At 40.8% G+C, this 24680-nt stretch overlaps 1 protein-coding gene across 7 annotated transcripts in view; it reads left to right on the top strand.

The window, feature by feature from the left end:
- Positions 1–24680, top strand: part of PPP3CA (protein phosphatase 3 catalytic subunit alpha) — a 190338-nt gene that overhangs the window by 57779 nt on the left and 107879 nt on the right. For all 7 annotated transcript variants that reach the window (XM_068681840.1, XM_068681839.1, XM_068681836.1 and 4 more), the window contains exon 2: positions 20613–20813. In XM_068681840.1, the coding sequence (XP_068537941.1) occupies positions 20613–20813 (201 nt within the window). The remainder of the gene's footprint in view (positions 1–20612; positions 20814–24680) is intronic.

Here is a 24680-nt window from a genome sequence, read left to right as displayed (position 1 = left end):
AACCAGAATTTGGAAGGGATCTAGCCTCAGAGGGTCTGCATCTGGGTTTCCATTCCTCTTTTTAAGAGTAGGTGTTAATCCTAATCTAACAAAAAGCGTGGTTGTCCTGGTATTATGCTGCTGCTTGTTTATATAAATGTGATGAGATTGCTTTGACACCTGGTTTGGTTATTAAGAAAGGAAAAGAAGAAAAAAAAGTATGTACACCATGACGGCTATAAAGCCCTGCAGAATGATGCACAACGTTACAAATACTTCTTTCCCTCTTAGGAACAAATATGCCGGTTGGAAACCCTTATATTAGGGAGGAAAAAATTGTTAGGAATCTTCTTGGCGAAGTCTCCAAGCGTGAACATTGCCTCACTTTTGTGGCAAACCTTGGAGTGCTGAGGTAATGCAAGCTGCCAGATGTTGAGGGAGTATTCTCAATTTTGGAAAAGATTAAGCCTTTCCTTGGGCTCTGAGGCTTCCTGCAAAGGAAGTAGGTGAAGGAAAAACATCAATAGCCTACAAAGGAATGCAATGCAGCCTTCTGTTTGAAAGAGGGACTTCCATGTGCATTAGGTATAAATTTATCTTCAAAGATGTGTTCAGTGCTTACACCACAATAACTGTTTGGAAATATTGTGTTGCCTACAGGAGAGGTTACTTCTCGTTTCTGAATGTAGTCTTATTTTGTCTTGTATTTTGAACCAACTGTATCCGCCTGTTCTCAGAGAAACACGTAGGCCCCTGTTCTGTCCTTGCCTCATAGATGCGTTTATTCTGTGCGTTGTGGTTTGCCATTAAGGTTTTCTAATCTAAATTTCTGAATGCGGAAAGATGAGGGATAGAGTGCTTTTCAAATATGGTTTGAAACATCATTTCTCAAGTAATCAGGTAGAGTTAAATGGCCTTGATGGCAGCAGACTCTTTCCTAGTGTTTCAAAAGGAGAAGATAGCAGTGTGATTGCGTGTCCTGGTTCATTTTGAATTCCAGAGGGAAGGATTTGCAGTTGTCTCCATCAACATCTGTATGTATAAGTGTATGTTTTGCTTTTTTATAGTCATTTTTTCCGTTGTGGCAAGATTTTTGCAATGAATACATCTTCAACATGTTTATATATTATGTGTTTGTTTTTTCTTTCTCTCTGGAAAATGTGAAAATTAGTGTTACTACCAGTTTATAGACTCGTACACTAGAAAGCAAGCCTTTTGCATTTGTGCTAAGATGTCTACTTCTAACCCAAGCAAGTTAGCTTTAATTGATTTCTAAGTTGCTGTGTGAGCATTGCTGGATTTGTGAGTTCAGTATGTTCACTAGGTTAATAGGGAATCCCACAAATGAGAGCACAATTGAATGCAGTCCAGTGTGCATCACAAAAACGTCAGGGTGAAGCTTAAAGAAAGAGGGACTGCTGTAGAAACTAGTTCTGTTTCTTTTTGCAGGATGTCTGCCAAGGCCATTCCTTTGTAGGAGAAGGAATAATCTGTTTTATCTACACTTGTGCATTATAAAATTATAAAATATCTAATGCACAGCCTGCACATGGAAAGGATGGATATGCAATGTTTTCTTTCTACTTTCTGGGGGTCTGTGAACCTCAGAAAACACCTTACTCCATCCCCTTGCTTGCATTTGTTGTGAGGAACAACATTTTCTTCTTGCTTACTGGATTAGTCCAAACAATTTTTTCTTCTTCTTGAAAACATAGCTCAATATATAGCTTCCAGCCAGGAAGCATTCTGGGATTCCTTTTGGAAGGTCTTAAGCAGGGGGGAGAATTGACAAACAGCTTAACTTGCTGACATCTGCTGCTAAAGTTGATGTGCGTGAATGTGTCAGATCATTTTGGCTGCCTGCGGAACAGGGAAATACTAAAACTGTAAATTCAGTAGCGTTTTGTTTGTCCTGTCAGACGAGGTCGCAGATTCAAGAGCTGACTGCTGGTTGAGAATTTGGGATGCAGTTTAACAAATCGCCCTGCATATCTGCCCCCGACTATAGGCAGGGTGGATTCTAACAGTGATACTACCAGCACATGAAGTATAAGTGTAGGACACAAGTAATTTAGAAATAGCATTTTTGTAAAGCTGAGAATTAAATAGCTTTTTTTTTTTCCACAAAAAGGAGTTAAATCGGAAGACATTAGCTTTGACCGCTAAAGTTTTAAATGAAGAATTTATCCTTTTTGAATTTGTCATTAAGAATTTATTTTAATACTTAAATATTTTAAATGATTAGGACAGTGACATGGATTTTAAGATCTTCAGAGAATGAAAAAAGAATGCATATCCATGTACTGTGGTTCTTTAAAGCATTCTGCGGGGTACAACCATGAAACAGGTCTGAGTTTGACTTGAAGTCCTTAAAAGTGTGCTAACTGCCCTCCTGCTGTGGATTCCCTTGTTTTGGGGGGTTTTAGGCTTTCTGTAAGAGTAAATCCATGAAAGGTAGTACCCAAGTATGGCTTTGGGTGATGATGGGGTATTTGCCAAAGCATGCAGTGTGATGGTGCCTCAGGTGGAAGATGGCAACAAGTCAGGAGTCAAAAATTAGTATTACTAAAAGTTAAACCGTAGAGGCTAAATAATCATATTATTTCTGACATCTTATACTGGACTAGTATGAGTATGGATGGAATCCATAACCTTACTTGCACCTAGGGAAGGACGGGGTAGTTTCCGACGAATCATTTCAAACCATGTTGTTCTTTTTGGATGATGGTACAGTCAGTCCAAAAATCTTTGAGATTATTGTTCAGACTAGTTCTTAAAGAAAAATCTGAAATTTATAATGTGGAAATGATGTGATCAATAATGATAATGTGAGACATTCGAGTTTGCTTTCTTACCTGAATCTGGTTAAGAAATGGATTCTCTGCTGCTTTGGGAAATTCCCAGAGGAGGTCTTGGACTTTGTTAACAGACATTCAAGAAATTAAGCATGAAGGATTTTGTTTGTGTCATAAACCCTACTTAGTAAACATTGTAACTTTATGTTCTTAATGCTAAGATAATATTAGGCTTAGAAAAGCCTTTGTGTCATGCAAATGTAATATATAATAAATACTTGCCTTTCACTTGAGTGACAGAAGGGTAGGATTTTCTACTCTTTATCAAGTTGCCAAGCAATTTGAGACTGCTTCATTCTGCAGAAAATGATTCAGTTGAAGTGCACTTAATTTAATCTCCTCTGTTTCACTGAGTATTTGATAAAAGATAATTGAAAATGCCTCAACTTGTGCTTCAGAAAGTTGTAGTTAAACCAGGCTTTGGTTTGCTCTTTTGTTTTTTGCTCCCTCCTAAAGGTCAATGGATCTTACTTGTAATGTGAACTGTGCTGGCAAACGAAGCCATTTATGGGCTCAATCCAGAGCCGATGGAGCAGCCAGTTAAAGATGCTTCTAAAACGAATTTGTTGCATTATTCACTCTCCTGTGATGTGAACATTGAATTAGTAATTCATGCAAGTTGTCGCTGCCTATGAGGTGGCTAATAGTTGATCTGTTACCTGGCGATTTCTAGATTATTATTTTTTTTAGCAAATCTCTTTATGTTCATTTATGAAAGCCATTTGAAACGGACGTGCAAAGGGAACGTGTAAATGGCTGGGATTGTTTCTGCTGTTTTCTTCACAGATAGTGGTTTGCCAGAAGGTCGATTAGAGTGCTGGTTCTGTAACATGAGTTCCTAGCCGGTTGTCATCTAAGCCATTGCAATTGTCTTGATACTGCCGAGAGTGTCTCACTTGCATGCCCCCAGTGCTGCTTTTTCACCAGAGAGAAACAAATATCTTGTCCTTTTTTTTTTTCCTTATAAAGTTCAGGGTGTTCGGTACTTTCCCCCAGAAGGCAATGCTAGAAATATTACCTCATCTTCAATAGAGCAAATTTGGGACCTGACCTTCACCATCCTCTTTGTTAAAAAATAGTTGTCTCCCTGTTGTCTAACAAAATGGTGATGGTTTAAAGACTGTTCTTTAAAGATATTCAGGAAAACAAAATGTCTGATAAAAAAACGATCGGATATGGTTTATGAACAGAACAGTCTACGAGATTAATAATGTTTGAGGGAGATAAAGGAAGGGAAAAACTTTTAAGCAAATAATGACTGTAATTAGCCTACTATTTTTTAGTTTAAATTAAATCTAAAATAGCTTGACAGTTGTGAGGTGAGATATTCCTTCCACAGTCTGTGCTATATTGCTGTTACTGTGCATTACTTTCGTGGGCATTGACGAAGAAGTAATATAGGAGATAATTGTGGGTTTTCACTTAAAGACAGAGGGAAGTCCATGGTTGCATGTCATAAACCCTCGTCAATTCAAGCATTCATTTAAAATTATTCAGAAAATGGTTCAGGAAGCTTGAGCCTACCAACTCTGGTCAGGAATTTGAGCCAGTGCACTGCAGAGCTTCTCTGTCAAGGGGTTTCCACAGGTCTTGTCTGGTCCCTATGCCCAACAAAGCAAGTCATGTAAGGATTGTGAGGCTCAGGCAGGGCTAAAATCATTCTAACAGTGCCTTTTCTTTGCTTGCTGCATTGAATCAAGAGGTCACGTAGCAACATTAGCATCGTTCATTAAAAGCTGGGGGAAGACTGCTGGACAAGCTTTTGCCACTGCTTTTATCCGAGCAGTCACCTTTCCGAGCAGGGATGAACATGAACAGAGACTCCATGCAGACGGTGGGAGGCGTGAGTGGTTAAATGTGCAACTTTCAGCTGGAGTATGCCGGGTTGTGCATTGTTTCCTGCGATGGAGACCTCCTCACTGCTTCTGCTGGCTGTGGTAGAAGGAAATGGGCTGTGGTAAAAAAAGAAGAGTGAAAACCCAGACTCTCTGGAGCTTAAGTGTACATTGAGCTGAATTGCAGTACTTAAGTTTTCAAAGATGGATTAATTCTTGGATATACTTCTACAGGCAGAAAACCAATAGAAAAACTTGTGTCACAGACGCCAGAAGGCTACCTGGTCACCTGTGGGCAGTAGGCCAGGACCCACAGACTGAGTTACGCTTGGAGAGGAGGCTGGATTTCCCTCCTGGCTGCCCACCAAGCAGGAGTTTGTTGCATTGTAATAGAAAGACCCAAATTAGACTTCAGTGTCCCGAAGTATACATAGTGATGTGTTCTCAAGACAAAATTAGATGCCAGTCAGGTAGGCCTTTGCGGCTTCTGTTAAGATTTTGCAGGTTTTTGATGACAGGAATTAGCTTAGTTAAGTAAGTCTTGTGCTATACAGTATAAGGATTGTGAAAACTAGTTTTAACCTGTGGTAAAATGTAGTCAAGATCGTGTGTGTGTGAGAGAGGGAGATTCTGGAGTCTTTTTTAGACGTGCTACTGGAAACCATTCATAAATGTGAAGTACATAGTAAAATACGTGCTTTCTTCCATGTCAGGACTGGAAACAGGTTAATGGAGTGGGAGCATTCTGGTCTGGAGCACAGTTTTTTTGATGTTGTTATTCTAACTTTTACCATGTAATCTACAGGAGTATGATTTTACCAAGTATAGAAAAATGCTTTTGTCTCCAGTCATAATGTGCTCTAGGGGAAGAACAGGGTTATTCCCAATGTGAAGGTGGTTATTGATCTCTATCAACTCTACTTATACATTTATTTCTCCTTTTTTTTATACTGGGTTATTTTAGCTTTTTGGTAATGTGCATCTGATGCATTAATAATGACAACTGTTGGTTTTGTCTGGTCATACCAGACATTCAGAACAGCTGTATTTCTAAGGAAATAGTGTCGGCCATTAGAAAAAGCTGCAGTTTAGTCATGAAAACCAGATAATCTACTGTGCTTAGTGTCTCTTATGTTAGAAATATGAAAAGACTATAAAAAGGTGTGAAGGCAAATTTAAATACTGTTTCAGCTCTCCAGTGGCACTCCAGAAGTCCAATTAGCAGAATGGAAGAGCTGGGGGCTGCTATCACCATACTAATTTGTCTTGCCTTGGAGAATTCATTTTAAAAATCAATTTTATTTTAAAATTGGAAAAGGGGGTATTCAGAACCTTTCTGATTGTATTTTGAGACCTTCATAACAGGGCTAAGACTTCACAGCTGATCTAAAATTACTCGTAAGGGTGAGGAGGAGACAAGCGTCTGTCCCTCAGCTGAGCACTTACCTGCAGTTTATGACTGGTTTAGCTTGTTTGTACAGGCACTTTTTGTGAAATGGGAGGCTCTCGAAAGACTCACCTTCTCCCTAGGGCCCTAGAGTTTTCTGGTGATAAAGAGGGTACTTCAAACCCAGAGCTACCCACTGGCTGCCCATGGAACATGAGAGACTCTTCTCTGCGTTCCTCTCCAAGTGATATTGCTCGTGGAGATAATGGCTTTCCTTAAGATGCTCTTTGAACAGAGACAAGGCTCTTGTAGTGATTTGGGTCAAAATGCAGGTAGCTGGTGCTGAGAAATTCCTTTCAGTATGCACTTTGGGTGTAGTACCCGTTATTTTAGAAGGATCTGAAGGATCCAGATTGCCTGGAGTACTCACAGCTCCAGGGTACATTTTCTTCTTTTACATCTTCACTTGGAAACTTGTTCAAATGGAATAAGAATTTCTGGTGGTAATGTGCATTTGGGAGTTTGTGCTTGAATTCACATTGATGGGAAGTTAGTACTGTTTAGAGGCCTTACAGCTGTCCATTGTGTTTGCTAGTTATGATCCTTGAGGCTTTTGGGAGCATGTGGAGTAGTGCCCATTGCTCTTTGAGTGCAGGTGGTGCATCTCATTTGAAATGGTGAGACTTTGATGTATACTTCCTTCAGACTTTTAAAAAATTGGTTTAATTTTTGGCCCATTTGAACCTAATGAGGTTCCACAAGTTGAAGCGCAAGGCGGTGCACCTGGGTCGGGGCAATCCCAGACACGAGGACAGGCTGGGAGAGGAACTCACTGAGAGCAGCCCTGCAGAGAAGGACCTGGGGGTTGTGGTGGATGAAAAGCTTGACAGGAGCCAGCAGTGTGAGCTTTCAGCCCAGAAGCTTTGGGCAATGTGGTATAGTGCAAGGTGTCCCTGCCCATGGCAGGAGGGGTTAAACTGAATGACCCTTGAGGTCCCTTCCAACACAAACCATTCTGCAAGTGACTCGAATAATTTCTTAGGGTGTCAGTCTCAGAAGTGGCCAGTTGATGATGTTACCTTTCAGCAAACCTCGAGGAGTGCTCTTGATTTCTCAGCTAGGTGTGGTGTGATTTTATTTTATTTTTTTGTGTGAAAAGGAAGTAGAAGCCGTTACAGGTGTTGGTACTTTTCTCTACATCTGTATAGATAGATAAATAGATAAAATATATAATCTATATAGGTTTTGTGCGCATGAAAACACAAATGAATGAAACACAGGTGTATGAATGCATTATTTCTGTAATCATGATTCCTTCCTTTGTTACTAGACATGTAAGTGTGATAAAAGTACATAGGCGGTATGTCTTGATACCACTGTGATATAGATTTTCTTCCTTCCATAGATTGCATTTAATGATGTTTTATTTAGAATAATTGTGTAGAGTATTCTAAATATTTCATGTCCAGGTGCAGTCTGCGTCCACCTGATAGGTAATTCTGCGGAGTGCAGATGGTGCAGGATAACAGAAGTTAAAAGCAGAGAAGTCATTCTAAGAGACATAATCACTGTAATTTTTGCAAATGTTTTAATATTGCAAAGCTGGAACCCTGCTGATTTTGAAAATGTAGGGCAGGTTACTGACTGTGGGATATCACTGTAATTTTTCAAGGTGCCTCCTTTTGTTACTCCATCCGCTATAGTAACTGTTACTTTGGTCATATCATACCCAGAGAAATGAGTTTGAGGTACTGGCTGTGTAATTCTTCACATACCTTTCCGAGGTCTTTCAACTCTATCTTCCAGTTAATGATGTTGTGGATATTGTGTCATCTTTTGAACGTCATTTGTGTGCACGTTCAAAGATAGAAGGGGTTTGCCTCTTTAAACAAACCCCTTAGCAAAAGCCTTGGTTCTCTTAGCTAAGAGAAAACTACAGCAAGCCTTGACAGAGATGGTTTGAGGTGCTCGTGTTGTGTGTAAATATCAGACATCTGCAGGATCCATGGTAGAGGCTCAGCTGAGAGATGTGGCAAATATTCTGTGTTTTATGTGATGTGTTCACCTAGTCTAGCCTGGCTTGCATCATTCTCGCAGACATTTTGCTGCATTTATCAAACTTTTTCCTACCTTTTATCCTGCTTGTTTTCCCCCTACTTGTTCAGGCTGTGAATTTTTCTTTCTCCCGGAGTGTCTCTGATCTTCCTGCTGCTGCTGCCGCCTCTCTTGCGTGGGGCTGGAGTTCTGCGTAAAGCAACAGCCAGTGAATCCTCCTGCATCATGCCTTATTGTTCCCCCTTGTTCGAGCTGCAAAGCATGCCTTTCATCTGTGGTCTTTATTATACACTTAATGCAAAGCCGTTTTTCAATGCTAAAGATAACTGCAGTCTTGGAAGGATGCTTCTTTCATTCACTAGTAGCAGGAACTAGCCCCTTGATATTTGAATAAAAGCCCTAACAGCTCCATGTTCCACTTAAGTCAAAGTTGTTTTTTGAGAGTCAAGATGATATGCAGAAATGAAGTAACGTATCTAACAAAGCAGAACAGCGCAGCACTATCTCTCAGAGGGAAAAAAAAACAGCTCGCACATTTATGATTGTATGTGCTGGGTCACTTCTCTGTGCTGGGCTTTGAATAAGGCTTGCTGCGTTGCTTTATGTCGGTAATAGCATAATAGACCAGCTCTATTATTTAGATCAGTAGTATCAGCTATATATAATTTTGGATAAAAGTCCTGTTTCTTGCTAAGGTCATCTATTCAAAAAAAAATTCTGATAAACCTTTAGAGGTAAGCTCGTATCTTGGTAACGCAGCGAACGAATAATTTTGAGAGATTAAGAACCAGTGCAAATGTGTAGGCTAGTTTTATTGTTTGCCATCCACTGGTGAATGGATCTGTTGTTGTTATTTCCATGACAACATCATCTGTGGCTTCTCTGCTGGCTAATGATGATTACTTTCATGCATTAGCAGAAATATTACAGAAAACCTGACTTGAGAGCTTTGCTACAACCCTTGAGTCCTATTTGCTGCTTTTGTTTTTGCTGTTCCCTCTGTGAAAAACATGTTCATTTTATATCTGTTCCAACGTTCATTATTAATAATAATTCTTATAAATGTGCACACACTGCAAGCCTACCCTGCTGCACCATCAACTTGCACAATTGTCCACCCCTTCTTCTCCTCCTCTCCCTAATTAAAACTCATCAGTTTAAAGAGGAGTAAAACTTTCACTTCCAGGGAAGGTGCACTAGCACTCCACCTCTTCCTGGAGGAAAAGACAATTTCTTCAGCTTGAAGAAGCTGAAGCAGCTTGTAAACTTACTGCTTGGTGGGGGTGGGAGCCCAAAAGACCCCAGTCAGCTAAGGACTGGAGACAAGTTGTTTGTGCAGGAGAGGAGCACTGCCCACCTTCCTGGCCCTAGAACAGATGAACCCGATTTTTTCAGCAGCAACACCTGAGTGTTAAATATGGGACGGGCTTTGGAGCAGAAGGTTTAAGTTCAGCTTCCTCTATGCCTGTGGGCTGCGCCTGCCTTGGCTGCAGCACCACAGTTCCTCTCTCCCCGGGTCCCTCTCTCTCTTGTAGCTTTGACTTGGTGAGCGCATTGGGAGTCCCCTTTTGCTGTGCTGATCTCTCCCAGGACATCCCTCACGCAGCCACGTGCCTGGTGCACGCCTCCGGGATGCAGAAGCGAGCACCCCGGTGCTGAGGTCTCTGGATGTAGTCATCGGCAAGTGAAGATTAAATTGCTTGTACATGACAGAGCTGGGAGTGAAGCACACGTCTCCTCCTCTCTCATAGCCTAATAAAGCTGCTTTTTCAAACTCGAACGCTCTGCTTAAGAACAGGATGTTTCAGCGAGTATCAGCAAAATGATAAGTTTAGACAGATTTATTTTTAGCCAACACGTTTATTAGATGGCGATTGAGATTTGAGGGGAGATACGGTTTACGAAAATATAAAAGCATCTTTAGGACAAAGAAGGAGGATTTGGCTTAAATATCCTTTTAAATACAGGACTAGAGGCTTATACCGAGGGCTTTGAGACTGCCTCTGTTTCTGCCACGTATAAAACACAGCTGAACAACAGTTTAAAAAACAACAAAAAACCACCCTTTTTTATTTACATCCTGCATGTGTTTTCCCAAGATTATTTTTTTTTAAACTAAAAGCAGCTTTTTACAGCAGTCCAGGTTAGCTGATGGAAATAAATATGGATGCCGAGAGGTGCTACTTTGGAGACGATTCCAGGGGAAAATTTCCGTGTTGACACGCGGTGGTGTAACTGCCAGTAGAGCCGAGCCATGAAAACAGAACAAAAATACCAGGGCTGATTCATGGCCACATTACTTCAGATTAGTGCCAGCGTAACTCGATTTGGTTGGGTAAGTTTTATTTAGACATCTAGAGCAGGCTGAACCCTGTTTCAAAGCTCGCAGTATGATCTGCTAAGGCTGGATTAGAAAGCCCATTTGTTTAATGGAATTACAGCGGCATAACACGGTGATGAATGTGGTCCATAATCTTCAGCGCTGATCTATGTGAACTGCAGCAACATCACAAGAAAATTCGTTCTCAAGTACGCTGAAGGAAGAAGAAGGAGTTGTTGGGAATTGGTTCATACAATATATTGGAATAGTTTCAATTCTTTTCGTCAGGAGTGAAAGGCACCATTGTTTACAGGGCCAGTACACAGGACTTGCGTGCCCTTTGCATTCTTCTCGTACCCTTTCTGAAAATGCTGCGCCGAATGCCCTTAGTGAAGGTTCTCGTAGGTCTTGAATAGACTTTCAAGTGGGGGTATTAGTTTGAGCTAGCAAGCAGTATCTCAGCTATCAGGCAAGACGAAACAAATTGTGTTGAGTGGGTGCTGAGTTGATTAAAGCCCGGTTCCAGGAGAAGCCAGTCATTTGAACTGCATTTGAGTATTCAAAGCATCTGCCAGTATGAGTCCATATAGATACACTTTTATGCTGATTTAAAATCTGTCAAAGGCAAAAAATGCTACTAAAGCAAAGCCATTTGGGACTGAGTAAATAAATAATCCATCAACTGCAGTTTCCAACTACTTCTTAAGGTTAATTTGGCTCTTGGTGCACTTAGGCCAGGCACGTATCTATGGTTGTGTTGTAAGCCTTTACTCTTTATACAGCTTTGGCCTTGTCTGACTGATTTGGAAAGTGGTGTTGTAGATCTACTTTCTGCATTCCTCGTGACCAGCAAAATAATAAAGCCTATTGCCATTTATGAATCAACATGATTTTTTTTATTTAGTTCACATAGTTCAGACATTAATGTTATAATGTTCTTCATGTCCTGAAAGTTAGTGGCTTAGGTAAGGTGTGCTGCTTTTTCTTCATTTTATTCTTTTTCTTTTCCCCTGAAGGTTTTGAGGAGAGGAGGGTGGATAAATCAAAATTCAAACAATTCAAACATGCTACTTGAGGATGACATTGGTCAGCATTAGTGGCTTAGAGCCTGGAAGAAGCAGTCAGTAAAATACCAAGATCTGTTAGCGTTCCTATCCCAGTGTCTTTGTTCTGTTGGCTGCAGGCTCTTTGGGCAGTGTGTTGATTGCTAGATGCCAAAACATCCTAAATTTGAACTGTGACAACATAAAGGTACATTTTTTTTTAGGGATTACTTTGCAAGGATAGCAGGAAATTCTGTTTCCTCTGCTCGGTAAATAGCTTCATGATTTTCATGTAACAGGGATAGGTAAGCTACTGTCTTGTGTTCCAGAAGTGACTTCTGTAGTATGATGTTTAACCAAAGCAACTTCTGTAATAAAAGATTTAACCATAGGTGTTTTAACTTCTTCATCTTTCTAAGACCCTTTTTAACAACTTTATGGACTAATGTGAGATAATGCACAGTGGTCAGTGTTTGCATGCTGAAACTTCCCTGTAGTTGAGTCTTGTCCTGACAGAGCAACTTTGGAAAGGAAAAGATTTGTGCTTTTTTCCCCCTTTGCATGGCTCACAACAGGCTTTCACCTGAACTAAGCTGATTTCTGGACAGGCTTGGTTATGGTACCCCATGGTGCCCAGAAGCTCTGAGAGGGACTGAACTAAGATTTTGGTTTCTAGGTGAGGAATTGTCAGCAGTGCTTCTTTCTTCTATATGTGTTGCCAGATACGAGACAGATTTATTAGTGTCTAAGGACTGAAATGGGTTGAACAAGAAATTCAGAGCAGAACGGTTCCATAATCTGTGTTGATACCTGTAGGTTATTCAGGTCCAAGGATTTATATTTTTTTCCTGATATATTTAAATAATTTCAGTTATTACCCACATGCGATTGCTTCTTAATTGCTTCCAATTGGGAACAATAGTTCAGTCTTACCATGGAAGAGAAGTTATCTATCACTCAAGTATCTTGGGGGATGGAGGAGTACGCCTGATTCCTTATCTGAGTCTTGGAAGATCTTTGGTATTTTCCATTGTTACAGGGCTTTTTTTCCTCTGACTTTGTTTTCTCCAAATGAATTGTTCCTGTAAAGGAATTTAAACTGTGGATAATGATTGTTCTCTGTTCCAAAAGCTAATAAAAACAAAGCTCAACAGTATGCAGTTGGAGGCCTATGGAAAAACTTGGGTGTAACACACAAAGTAGAAAAACAAACTTTGCTGATGAGGCCAGGAAGCTACAATCACATTTTCCAGTTTTAGCTGTATGTTTTGGTCCTAATTGGAAAGGTTTCCTGTAAAACTTAATTTTTCCTCTCTGCTTTACTTTGTAGTTGTTTTTTATCCATAAACTGTGGAGAGGAGGGAACACTGAATGTCAAAAATATTCATGTATGATCCTGAACATAGGGAAAGGATGTATTTTTATAATATTTTACAGGAACACATGTTGTTTTGTGCTCAGTAAGGCTGTTAGGATTTGTTTGTTTATTCCAACAGTTGGCCAAAAGATACTTTGGGAAGGCTGTTGCTAAATAACCACATACCCTACAATTTTATATTTCAAACAAACCCAGTTCTTTGACTTTTGAAACTTTCCTTTAAGGCAGCTTTGAAAGTGTACCTCTTTCCCTTCCCCTTTCCAATGTGTACTTTTTCCTAGGTTCCCAGTTTGTTCTGTGTGATGTGTATGTTGCCTGTACATGTCTTTCTGTGCCTTTTTAGATTTTTTTCTTGAGAAAATGAAAAACTTTTTTTTTTGTTGCTGATTGATAATGATTGTGGAGGCAAGATTCGAGTTAGATTTGGCTTGTAATGATTCTAGTGTAAAAACTCCTTCACTTCAACTAGCAGTAATGAAAATTTATACTCATTACTGATATGAAGAGTGTTCAGAGCAGTTGGGATGGATACATGTCAATCACTTCATCAGATTAAAATCAAACAACCAAAGCAGTTTTCTATGTTTATCCAGGTCTTGGTATGTTTTATTACTCTTGTTTGGAGCTCTGAGTAAGAATAATGTGTCACTGCTCTAACCTCTTTAAAGAATCCCTATATCTGAATTCGTCTTTATGGCTCTTAAGGTTTCTCTCATTGAATATAAAGTATACCCAGTCTTGTACTGGTGGGTGGTTCTGTTTTGTTTTTAATGACTATTTCTTTGTGGTGGCTTAAAGTGGAATAGCTACTTACAGTTGTTCTTAAGTAAGAGGAGTTTTTATGAGGAGTTTATGAAGGCATTGGTTATTTTGGCTTTATTCTTTTAAAGAATTGAGGACAAGGGTTGCTATGTACTTGGCTTATTGTTAGGTCTGGAAGAGGCCAATAATTTGATGAAAAGACCAGACCGAGTCTTGAAATGGTGGAAAGGGGTAGCATTGATATTTAATCCTCTTGCCTGATAGCTATGAGAATGGGTAACTTTAATGGAAAGACTGACAGTAATTCAGATTTGAAGCTGCTGAAAATAATCTCTTAGCTGAGCCAAATAATTCAACAGAAATGACAGAATTTCAGCCCTGTTCTGTGGGTTCCAAGCTGATGGGGACTTCTGGTGTCCTTTCTGTCCACTGTGTCAGAAATGTGCTTGCAGAAGGGGCCATTTTTTCTTATTCAGATAATTGAGACAGGATTATCCTGTCCATCATTGAGAGGTGACAAAACAGTACAGTTCCTGCTTTGCAGCTGGTGGGATGTGACTTTCTCCTGTAAAGTAGCAAGGGTTAGGTGTTATGGTGGGAGAATCGGTCATTCCTCTGCAAGCTTGAGGGTCATATCCTGCAAAAGTGCTTTGCATGAAGGATTGTCTTCCTACGTGTATCACAGGGCTGTGCCACATGAAGACTGCTTGTGGTGTGCTCGGGCAGGTTGGCTTAAGTAGGGCATTGCAAGTGAGGGGTAAGGAGGGTGATGTGTACTGGCTAGGGATGGATGGAGGAGCTTGCACTGCCCCTGTTGCTGTGGCCAGGGCTTCCAGTTCATCCTCTTTACAGGACGTACAACGTGGCCTTTTGGCTCCTGATCTCCCATGTAGCTTCCAACCTCAGGGTGAGAAGTTGCCCAAGTAGTGGAAGTGAAGGAACCGCCGGCGATTGGGTTCAGGGGATCAATCTTCTGTAAAAGCGCAATTATTACAGGTGAAACTGGTAATTTAATTCCGAAAAGCAGGTGGAGAAAGTGCACAACTCAGCATTTTAATTAGGTGGCCACTTCAAGAGTCTTAACATCTGGAAACAGCTTGGCGCTAGGTTGAGGACTTGGGCCTTCCTTTTACAAACACCTTCCCAGCACGGCCTCCATCCAGGGCTGTTGTGTTCTCTAGTTGTGATTGAAATGTCAAAAGGTATTAAAAATAGCGAGCTAATTTCTCAGAGCTGTAATACTTGATGAAGTGTCTTGGCTAGTTATTTCTTTTTTATTTATTTTTTTTCTGAACATGCAGTTGTTGAGAAATGCTGCTAGCACAACTCGTCTTTCTGTTTTGTGCAGCAACTTCCGTGCCAACCCATAGCACCTTTTGGTGATGATATAAATGACTAAAATTGGTTAACCTCTTTGACAACAATAAAGCAGCCCTGCTGTGGTGGGCTTTGTACATGTGCTATGTTAAAAGGACTATGAATTGACAATTTTTAACACAACTGACTGCCCGCTCTACTGGTAGTGGTTAATTTGGGGCTGCAGGTATTATCACCTCTTCTCAAGTGCCCCGCTTTCCATGCTGCCAAATGAGGCAGCTGTTGAATGTATCTGTCGAAGGAGCTCTCTTCTTTCTATTTTTCTTGTATGTTCAGTCTATGTGGGCTTGACTGGGGAATGACCCTTCTGTCTGCTTCCTGATTTGGTTTGCAGATGCTGTTACTCTGAGGTGACTTCACGTAGCAGCACCTTCTTTTTGACGGACTGTTTCTTGATGGGTTATTGACTAGCTCGCCCCTGGTAACAGGCAGCTTTCTGTGAAGTAGCATGCCTTGTTCTCTGGGAGATTGATCTAATTACATCTTTAAACAAATACATCTGTGCCGAGCGCTTCCAACTATGCTGCAAGAACTTCTTGGCCATGGGAAAATTGATGCTGAATTTCTGTAGATAATTTGTAATCCTCATAGTTTATTTTATACTGTAGATACATTTTCCAGACTTCAGTTTCTGCTGTTTTCACCCTATTGGCAATTATTTAGTTTAGTCAAACTGTTTTTGTGAAAATCTGATGGACGTGTTTAGTAAATGAAATAAAGAAGTAGTCCTCAGGTACATAATGTCTTAAAACGGCACATTAGAGTTTGATCTTTTGGAGATGTGTTGCTAATTCCAGTGATGTTTCAGAGTCTGTCACTGGATAACTTGTATGTGGAGACAAAAACATCAGCCATCTCTATGCTGCCTGAGGAAATCTGTAGAAAGGGAGGTTTGTTGTACGCACTTTCTATACGTGTCAGCATTAAAAGAGATTTTGGCAGTGCTTTTTTCCCCTCTCCCTGCTTTGGTGAGCTCTGTGCTACCTGGGAGGCTTTGCTCTGTTCCTCCAGCAGCTCTCAGTGACAGTGACTCATTCTCTAGCTCCTATCTGTCACCTGAAGTAAGTCGTGGAGAAAAATATTTATTTCATTCTTGCCCTTTTCGTTCGTAGAAACCTTGTAAGCCAAAAATTCATGGGTAAATGTATAAGAACGTAGACAATCAGCTCAGAAAATGTTAAAAAATAGGTCAAAAAGTTGGTCTGTCTGCTGCTTTATGTATTGGCCAGCATGATCATGCGTAGTGTATGTGAAATGGGGGTAGACTTTCAAAGTCAGCCTGAAAAAAGTATTTAGGTAGCTATTGAAAATGTTCCTGTCTTTTGAAAACATGGTTTTGTTGGAGTTTCTGAGGTGGCAGGGAGAAATTGCATGTATCTGGGTCCAAGGGTTATGAATAAGTAGATGGGAGCGGGGTGGGGAAAGCTGCAGTGACCCTTTTGTGAGCTGTTCTTCTGCGTGTGGAGGAAGCATCGACCTGTTCACGAACCCATGCTGTCACCACTGCTGCTGTGCCAATGTTTCTTGAAGTGCAGAATTGCAAATTGCCATCAAACAAAGGCAATGTATTGTAATACCGAGATGATGGTAGGCACTGGTGTGTTGCCCATACAAATGAAGAAGAAAGCATTTACTTATTTCCCACAGAAGTCCCTCATGCTCTAGATATTACAGACATAGGGCATTAGTTGTATGAAATTACAGGACAAGTTTGTTACAGAGGGGAGATAAAATGCAAGGAACTTGGATATTGACGAAAGATAGTTTTTCTTACGGGCAGCCTCCTCAGAGGGTATTAATATAGTGTACAGCTTCATTTTGAAATGAATAATATATAAACAAAATAATGCATTCTTTGCCACATGCTTGTATTTTATTTATGTGTGCGCACATGTTCAACACTAATTAAGCACAGCTCTTTATGGTTTATTTATTTGTTCTGGAGAGGCTGCTTAATATTTGAGAGAAGCAGTAACAATGTGTCTGACCTTTACCGTGGCTGTGTTATCAGTGAGATGGGTTCTGCAGGAGCCTGCAAGAACAGGAAAATAGCAGGTTGATCTTTTTCTCCATTTGCTGGAACACGTTCAGGAGACCTGAAAGCGCAAGAAAAACAACTACCACCACCACCAAAAAAAAACAACGAGTGGCTCAACAGTTTTCTTGTGTTTCCAGGTCTCGGGAGGATGCTACTGGCACGGTGAGGTAAAGGGTTAAAAATCTGTTTTGTTGCTTTTTCCTGTGGTCTGTGTTTTATTACCACATCCCGGTGATAGTATTTCATATGGCGAGCAGTTTTTCTTGTTTAATGCCAATACCAGGAAACAAATGGCGTGCCTTTAAAAGGTTTCAAACAACTATAAATGGAGGTAGCAACCAGGCCTTACGTTTTCCAAGAGTATGGATAGCGTGCATGACTTTTGTCTAGTGTTCTTGTGGGATTTGTCATCAAACTTCTTCGAAACGTATTTGCTATATGCACACATGTTTTATGGCCTCTCCCTTTCCCTCATCTGAGGTTGCATCCCCATCTTTGTGCAGCAGAGACCCCACCTCTCGTTACAGAAGCACCCACTGGGGCAGTGCCAGCAGCTCTAAGCAGCCATCGCCTCCTTGGGCTCTTCTCCAGGGCTCCTCCAGCAAAGCCTTCACCAGCCACCCAGTCCTGGCTCTGCTCTCCCTGCCTCTGCCTCCAGCATTTTCCCTCCCAGTGTATTTTTTTCCTCTACTGCACAGAGGCTGCTGCAGTATTTTTCCTCGCCTCTAGATAATCACAGGATCTAGCAGAGAATTCTTCAAGTACCAGAAGATTTTGCTTCACAAAGAGATCAAAACTTAGGTCAGTTTTTTTTTTTGGAAAGAGGGGAAAAAGGTTGCAACTGATTCTTTTTTTTTTTTTTTTTTTTTTTTGGTCTTAGCTACATACTCTTCCCTATTGTGCATGCTGTGTGCACAGTTACTGTCTGGTTAGGCTCTCAGTTTTATTTCTGACAAATACAAAACCACTGGGAGGGAAATAGTTCTTTGTCGCTTGCACTAATACCACCGGTTTAAGGAAAAATAGAAAAAGCAAGCAGGTGTGGAGAAGCTGATAGATGCCTGTGTGTTTGAATGGTAACGCTGTACAAAGCAATGGAAACGAAATGTTTGTTATGTTTATAAGAGGATTGTGATTGATCCTGGCATTTGTTGGCGATTCCAGTAATGAACTCTGTTTAACTGATTTCCACATGAACATGACCATTTCTTATGTTGTTCTGTGGAAGCGCTGTATGTGTATATACAAAATTAATATTCTCATAATGGAAGATGCAATTTGTGCTCTATTCAGTCGCTCATGTTTGTGCTAATTAATCATTAATCATCCGCTGTTGGAACAGTATCTTTTTTTCTTTAATTAGCCACTGGTACATGTTTGTTAGAAATCTGCCTGCAGAGCTCTTCCAGTGCTGCAGTGCGGGCCATATTTTTCTGTTAATCAGTAGGTAGAGTCTTCTAGCTTGCTTTGTTTGTGTGCTTGCTTGCTTGTTTGTTTTGCTCTTTATAAATGTAAAAATCTCCTCATGGCATGCATTTGTGCATGGCGATTACCTCCAGGTAGCAATATGCTGAATAGGTTTTTATACTGCGATCCCTTAAAGGAAGTAGGGAGGCTGCTGTCTTGCAAGGAATGCAAGTAAATGGTAGCGCTTCTTCCAGCCACGTGGACTGAAGATAAGCAACGACTTTCTCCTCTCCTCCCCCCATTCAGGAAGGATAAAGGATTATTATAACTAGCTGGCCTTTTATTTAAGTTCTTCTCCAGAAGGACGATAAAGATGTGGAGAACTGCTGAGTTCTCCCTCACCTTCATTTATCTCACAATGATTTGTTTGTTGTTTTTTTTTTTCTGTGTTGTGTAATGAATTGTTCATAGCTTCTGTAGATCATTGACTTGCTTTTGAGGAATTAAGGCCTATGGTAGAGATACCTGAAAGAGACACAAAGCACAAAACCTCCTGATTTCTTTGAGTGTCGTGGGCTGCGCTTAACCACAGTAGTTGCAAAAAGCAAAATGAGGTTTTGGTCTTTACCAGTTTAACTCGAATTACAGAAGTAGAAGTCAAAGCATGAACTAATCTAAAGCAGTTTAGGAGTTTTTGTAGGTTGAGTGAGAAAACTGTAATGGATCTGGGGAAGGCCCTTCTGAAACCAAGGGCTGCGTTTCAACTTCCTTGTTCACTGCACACGTGAATTGAGGTGAGGCCTGGGGCTTGACAGCACTTCACCTCTTCCCAATTTTGTTCCCTTTTCAGTCTGGTCTCCAGTTTCAGTAAATTTCATAGACCCGTATTCATTAGTCCACATCAGAGTATTTTAGTGCATGAACTACTGGGGTCAGGGCAGCAAAAGGTCAAGCCAAAAAAGAGAAAGTGTTTTCTGAAGATGTACGTGTTTCAAGTATCAGTGGAAAACAACTGCACGAAATGCAATTGTTTATTATCTGCTCCGCTGCTTCTGGTAGAAGTTCTTGGGTCAGGCTTTAAATGACGTGCGTGATCTGTGGGCTGCTTCCAGCGCACAGGGATCGTGAAATGTGAAGAAAATGGAAACCAACAGACGTATGGGTCTGCTGTGTGTCGTTTCTCACAGTGTAGCAGAGCTCCCAGGAGGAGGCTCAGAAGGGGACGAAGGCCCTTGGCATGGCCCAGGTTGCTGAGGGGATGCAGGGCCAGGTCAGCCCTGTGGCTGCCTCTCCCCTCTCAGAGCTCCCCATAATCTGAGTGTCCTGCAGCTGTGGCAGGGAGCAGTGCAATTACCCTGAGGCCTGCAGGGCCTAATGCCGCTCCGACTGAGCCGTGAGGGAAAGGGGGTGAGGCTGGGATAACGCTCCGGCCTCATCCTGGCAGCCGACAGCATCGCCTCGGAGCCTTCTTGCTCCAGCTGGCTTCAGGAGAGGGAAGGCATTGAGGGTCTGAAGTTTGCTCCGAGCCCTGCCGTGACGGCAGTCGCTGCCGTGTTGCTAGGGCAACCCGCTGATTTATGGATTTATTTTAAACCCCAGACCGATGCAGCTTTTGCTGGAGTGGTCGGCTTTGCGTGCAGGTGTGCTTTGGTGGTGGTGGAAGGTATCTTGTGGAACTGATCTGGAGAAGACATCTCCTACCTCCTCCCAAGTCGTTAGAGAGAGCACTGTCTTGGAGTTCAGCATTTTAATTGGAGTGTATCTGTGTGTGTCTGTGCACAGAAATTAAATATAACACCGGTTTGTGTATTCATGTCGATGCTTTGCAGTGCTACCAGAGCACTGGAAGCTTCACTGCCTTCTCTCCCTGAAATTGCCATGCCTTTTTTGTTTTGTTTGCACATATCTATCTGTAAATGTGGTGTAAGTCTTCCTTTCAATTTTGTTATGAACACAAAACAGTTATTCTCACATGCGTGGATAACTCATCCTGCAATACATATGCTTCAGTGATACTTTCCTTTATGTACACTTTAACCCCCAAGATATAAGAGGCAGTAGGAAATTCATTCCAGTACTGTTCAGCAGCAGAGATGACTTTTTTTGAAACGTGTCATGATTAGTAATAGAGGCTTTACTGTAAAAACTGATTACACTTTTTTTTTTCTTCATGCAGCTGTCCCGTTCCCTCCAAGTCACCGGCTCACAGCTAAGGAAGTGTTTGATAATGATGGAAAACCCCGGGTGGATATCTTAAAGGCACACCTTATGAAAGAAGGGAGACTGGAAGAAAGCGTTGCTTTGAGAATAATAACAGAGGGAGCTTCAATTCTTCGTCAGGAAAAAAATTTGCTGGACATAGATGCACCAGTCACAGGTTAGTATGGAGTTATATGATGGTTGTTGTTTTGGGACATGTTAAATAATATGTTAGTGGATGCAGCTTCTGAAGGAGCTGAAAGGAAGCTTGAAAAGAACTTACTCTCTTCAATTCTTTATACTCTCTTTGTCTCTTCCCACTAAGATAACGGAGGCCATCAAGAAGCTTGTAAGAGAGGAAATGATCATATCTGCTGAACTCCCTCTGTTTCTAAGTCAGACAATGTTTTTAGCCTATATGAGATGATTTGAAGAACTTTCTTAAACTTGAAAAAGGTCCCTGGCCTTTTGCACCAGGAATTAATCCAGAAATGTTATAGATGTCCTTTACCATAGTAGCACTATTCAGACATACACAGTTTGGCTCTGAAGGAACGATGGTGGTACAGTAAATGGAAATCTTAATTAAAAGTTGAGGAAAATAATGAGTACAGCAAAAAAGAAAAAAATTAACAGAATCCCAGTTTGTGTTGCCTGGGGAATTAATGAATTGTGCTGGCTGCAGAACCCATTCTGCCCTTGACTATCAAATACTACCACCCACTCATTAATCCTCAGGAAATGCCTTATATTTTGAATTTCCTTCTCTAATTGTCTCCTGCCTCGACTACATTCTGAACGTTTGAATGCATTTGCTTGCTCTAATGTGCCTCCTCCCCTGTTTTGTTGCTGTTATCAGATATTAATGCATTTTTGGCATGAGATCTACCTGTGGCATAGAAAGTTAGTTGTGGGACAAAAGACAACTAATTTTAGTCAGCTTAAACTGTGAAACCAAACCGTAAACCTGGTTTAAAAAGGCAAATATTTTTGTCACTTCTTTTGTTCCTGGGAAGGCCCACTCACTTCCCCAAGCAAACAAAAAAATCAAAGACATTTTCTCCTATTCTTTCTAACCTAGAAGGGTTACCAGTATTTATTGTCTTGTACTGTTAGCATTCACAAAAAAATACATAGAAATAGAAAGCCTTCATTTTCAGGAAAACTCTTCTTCTCACCAAAGAGCATAGTGTCTGGACTAGAATGATGCAGAAGTTATTAAAGCCTGTAATTTTTAAAATGACATCCAAATAAGGGATTCTGGGCTGACCTGGAGAGGTAATGTATATCATCTCTTATGTAATAATTAGCTTGTCACGCTGCCTTACAATTCTGATGGAAAAGATGTCAATCATAGTGCAGCTCAGGGATGAATAAAGGGAATAGGATGAATAAAAGGATCCCCTGAGTAGACTGAGAATAGTGTTCAACAGACATTTTCTTTGAAGGGAGAATACAGGCTGTTCAGGATGTTAAATGGGAGAAGTTGTGGAGAGGCAGTACCATTGTCCCTAACTGAGTGGCAGACGTGCAGAAATTCTGCCTGCTGTTCTGTGGAATATTTCATCTACTGAGAGACAGAGACTGTGGGATAGGTCTGCTGTGTCCCGACTGATTTCCATAAGTTCATACTTAAAAACAAAAAAAAAAGAACATTAATTTTATTGTTTCTTAAATCCTTTTGAAGGTGTGTGGCTTGTTTTGAATTGTGTTTTGGCGATTAATCTCCTGAAGGTTACCCGATTGTATATCACTGGTGTAATTTAAGTCTTTGATTCTTTTTTCAGTTTAGCCTACGTCTTGCTTTGTTCTTGCTTTTGAAATTATTCTTCTGCGATGATTGTGGTACTGCAGCATTCTTTAGGGTAGCTGATAGGTATTCTCTTTTAAGCTAGCGTAGGAAGGCTGGACTCCTAATGCTTGTTAGTGGGGTAGCTGAGAAGTGCTAATGCTCTGTATGAACAAACATGAAAGCCGGAGTTGTGAAAGTGATCATCAAAAGAAGAAAAAAATATGAAGGGAGGTTGGCAAAGCTTGTGAGGCATCTCAGGGCCTGACAATTTGCTTTGTATGAGTAGTGTGACAGCAGATGACTGGATAATGAGAATATCAGTTGACCGATGGTGTGGTGGAAGTGCAAGGTATACAGGCAATCAAGAAATAACTATGGAATGGAGGAAGGCTTTCTTCAAGCATACAGAAAAATAAAATCACTGATATAGTGGAGAAGAGAATAAATTTATAGATTTTAGGCATGGCAGGCAGTCTTGTTGAAGAGTGTCAGTCATTAATCATTAATATGATATCCTTTGTGGGAGATGCATTCATCTTTGAGAAACGTATCCCTGTAGCTGGTTGATGAGACGATGATCATCAAAAAGGGAACAGGGAGAGAGAAAACTAACTCTTGGAATAAGAGCATTGTGGATTCGTGCAATTGGATACTTGTTAAAAAACATGAAAAGTTTATTTTTCTTGAAGCCTTATGCAGCTTGAAATGTCTCTTTTTGTTCCTTTTGAGGGGCGAGATAATTTTCCTCAGAAAAAAATATCATAGTTCTGCTTATAAGAAGTAATATGAGATAGAGGGTACATAGAAGACCCTGATTAGAGGGAGAAGAAGGTTTGTATAATTAGGGGATGGGGCAGAAGTCTTAATGTGGAATGCATAATCTATGATTTAGTATCTGTGTAAAACTTATTCTGATTCTGTGGAGAGCTGGAAGTACCAATATGACTGTCATTTTGAGTTAATATATTTTATTTTCAAATTTGTCAGGGCTTTCCAAATTCTCCTGATTAATTCATTTGAGACTTCAGCTCAAATTCCTATAGTTTGCGTGTAGCAAACTATGCGTGTGTGTATGTTACAGCTCTGGCTTATAACCAAGGTGAAGTATCCTGCAGTTGTTCTCAGGGCTGCTGTTTGCTGGTATGAGTCTGACCAGAGCCTGAACTAAGAAGAGACTCCAAGTCCGTGCTTTCAGGGATCTCTTTTTACATCTGGAAAGCATTTAGGCAACTTTGTTTTGACTTTTGAAGGTGAGTTTGGAGGGATGGAGAGAATTGCATCAAAATAATCAAAGCTATGCAGAGGGGAAGGCTGCAAGTAGGGATTAAAAATGGTCCCAAGGACCCCTGAGAAGACAGCAGGGAAATGGTTGAGGGAAATGGGCTACCAGGATGCTGTCTGGTTGCCTGCAGCACCACAGAAGTAAGTATCCCTACAAGTCTTCATCCCCAGGGGAATTGGCAGCCAGCAAGGGAACAGGGACACTGCCACCTTCCATGGCTTTGAATTTTCTGACTACACCCTCTTCTCTTGGAGGCATGTGGTCTACACCCTCTTCTCTTGGAGGCATGTGGTCTTTTTCTTAAGCTCATGGGTTCAATGGGGTTGATGTACCACTAGCCTACAGCTGTACAGTGTTGAGATGAAAGATGTCCGTATAGCAGCCTTAGGATTTCCCATCCTATATTATGTACTTAGCAATATAAAGGCTCGTGGTGAAATTAGCTCCTTTTTATTTGGTTCTTTCAAAAGGCTAAGGAAGGATAACTCTGAACCTCCCTGATGGCAATATTATTGGAGTGACACTGAAGAACACTCGGGAATGCCAGATTTAGGATTGCCTGAATAGTTTTATGTGACTTTATTGTATGCTTTCATTACTATATAGAGTGTTTCTGAGCAACCCTTTCCATAGCGACTAACTAATTAACTAATCGTTTGTATGGGGCCTCACTTGCAGATCTAAAATCTGCTGTCATTAAGTACTGAATGCTCTCACCTGCGTGCTGAGCACTTGCCTCTTTGACTTCAGTGCACAGGTATATGTGTAGACTTCTGTGGCATTATCTATAACATGGTAATTCTGGGGAGTTTTGGAAGTGTTCAGTCAGGGAAAAAAAAAAAATGTAGGTTAGAGGCTTCGATGGGAATGCTGTCTTGCTTAGCTCCTGAGCTGTAAAATGGACTCCTTGGCTCGCTTGTGTTGCAAAGACAGTAAGTCATGCATGTCTGTCTGAAGTGATGAGATAGTGT

The sequence above is a fragment of the Anas acuta genome, chromosome 4 (assembly GCF_963932015.1).
Source record: "Anas acuta chromosome 4, bAnaAcu1.1, whole genome shotgun sequence".
Lineage (NCBI taxonomy): Eukaryota > Metazoa > Chordata > Aves > Anseriformes > Anatidae > Anas > Anas acuta.
The sequence above is the reverse complement of the archived record's forward strand: the minus strand, read 5'-3'. Positions and strand labels throughout refer to the sequence as shown.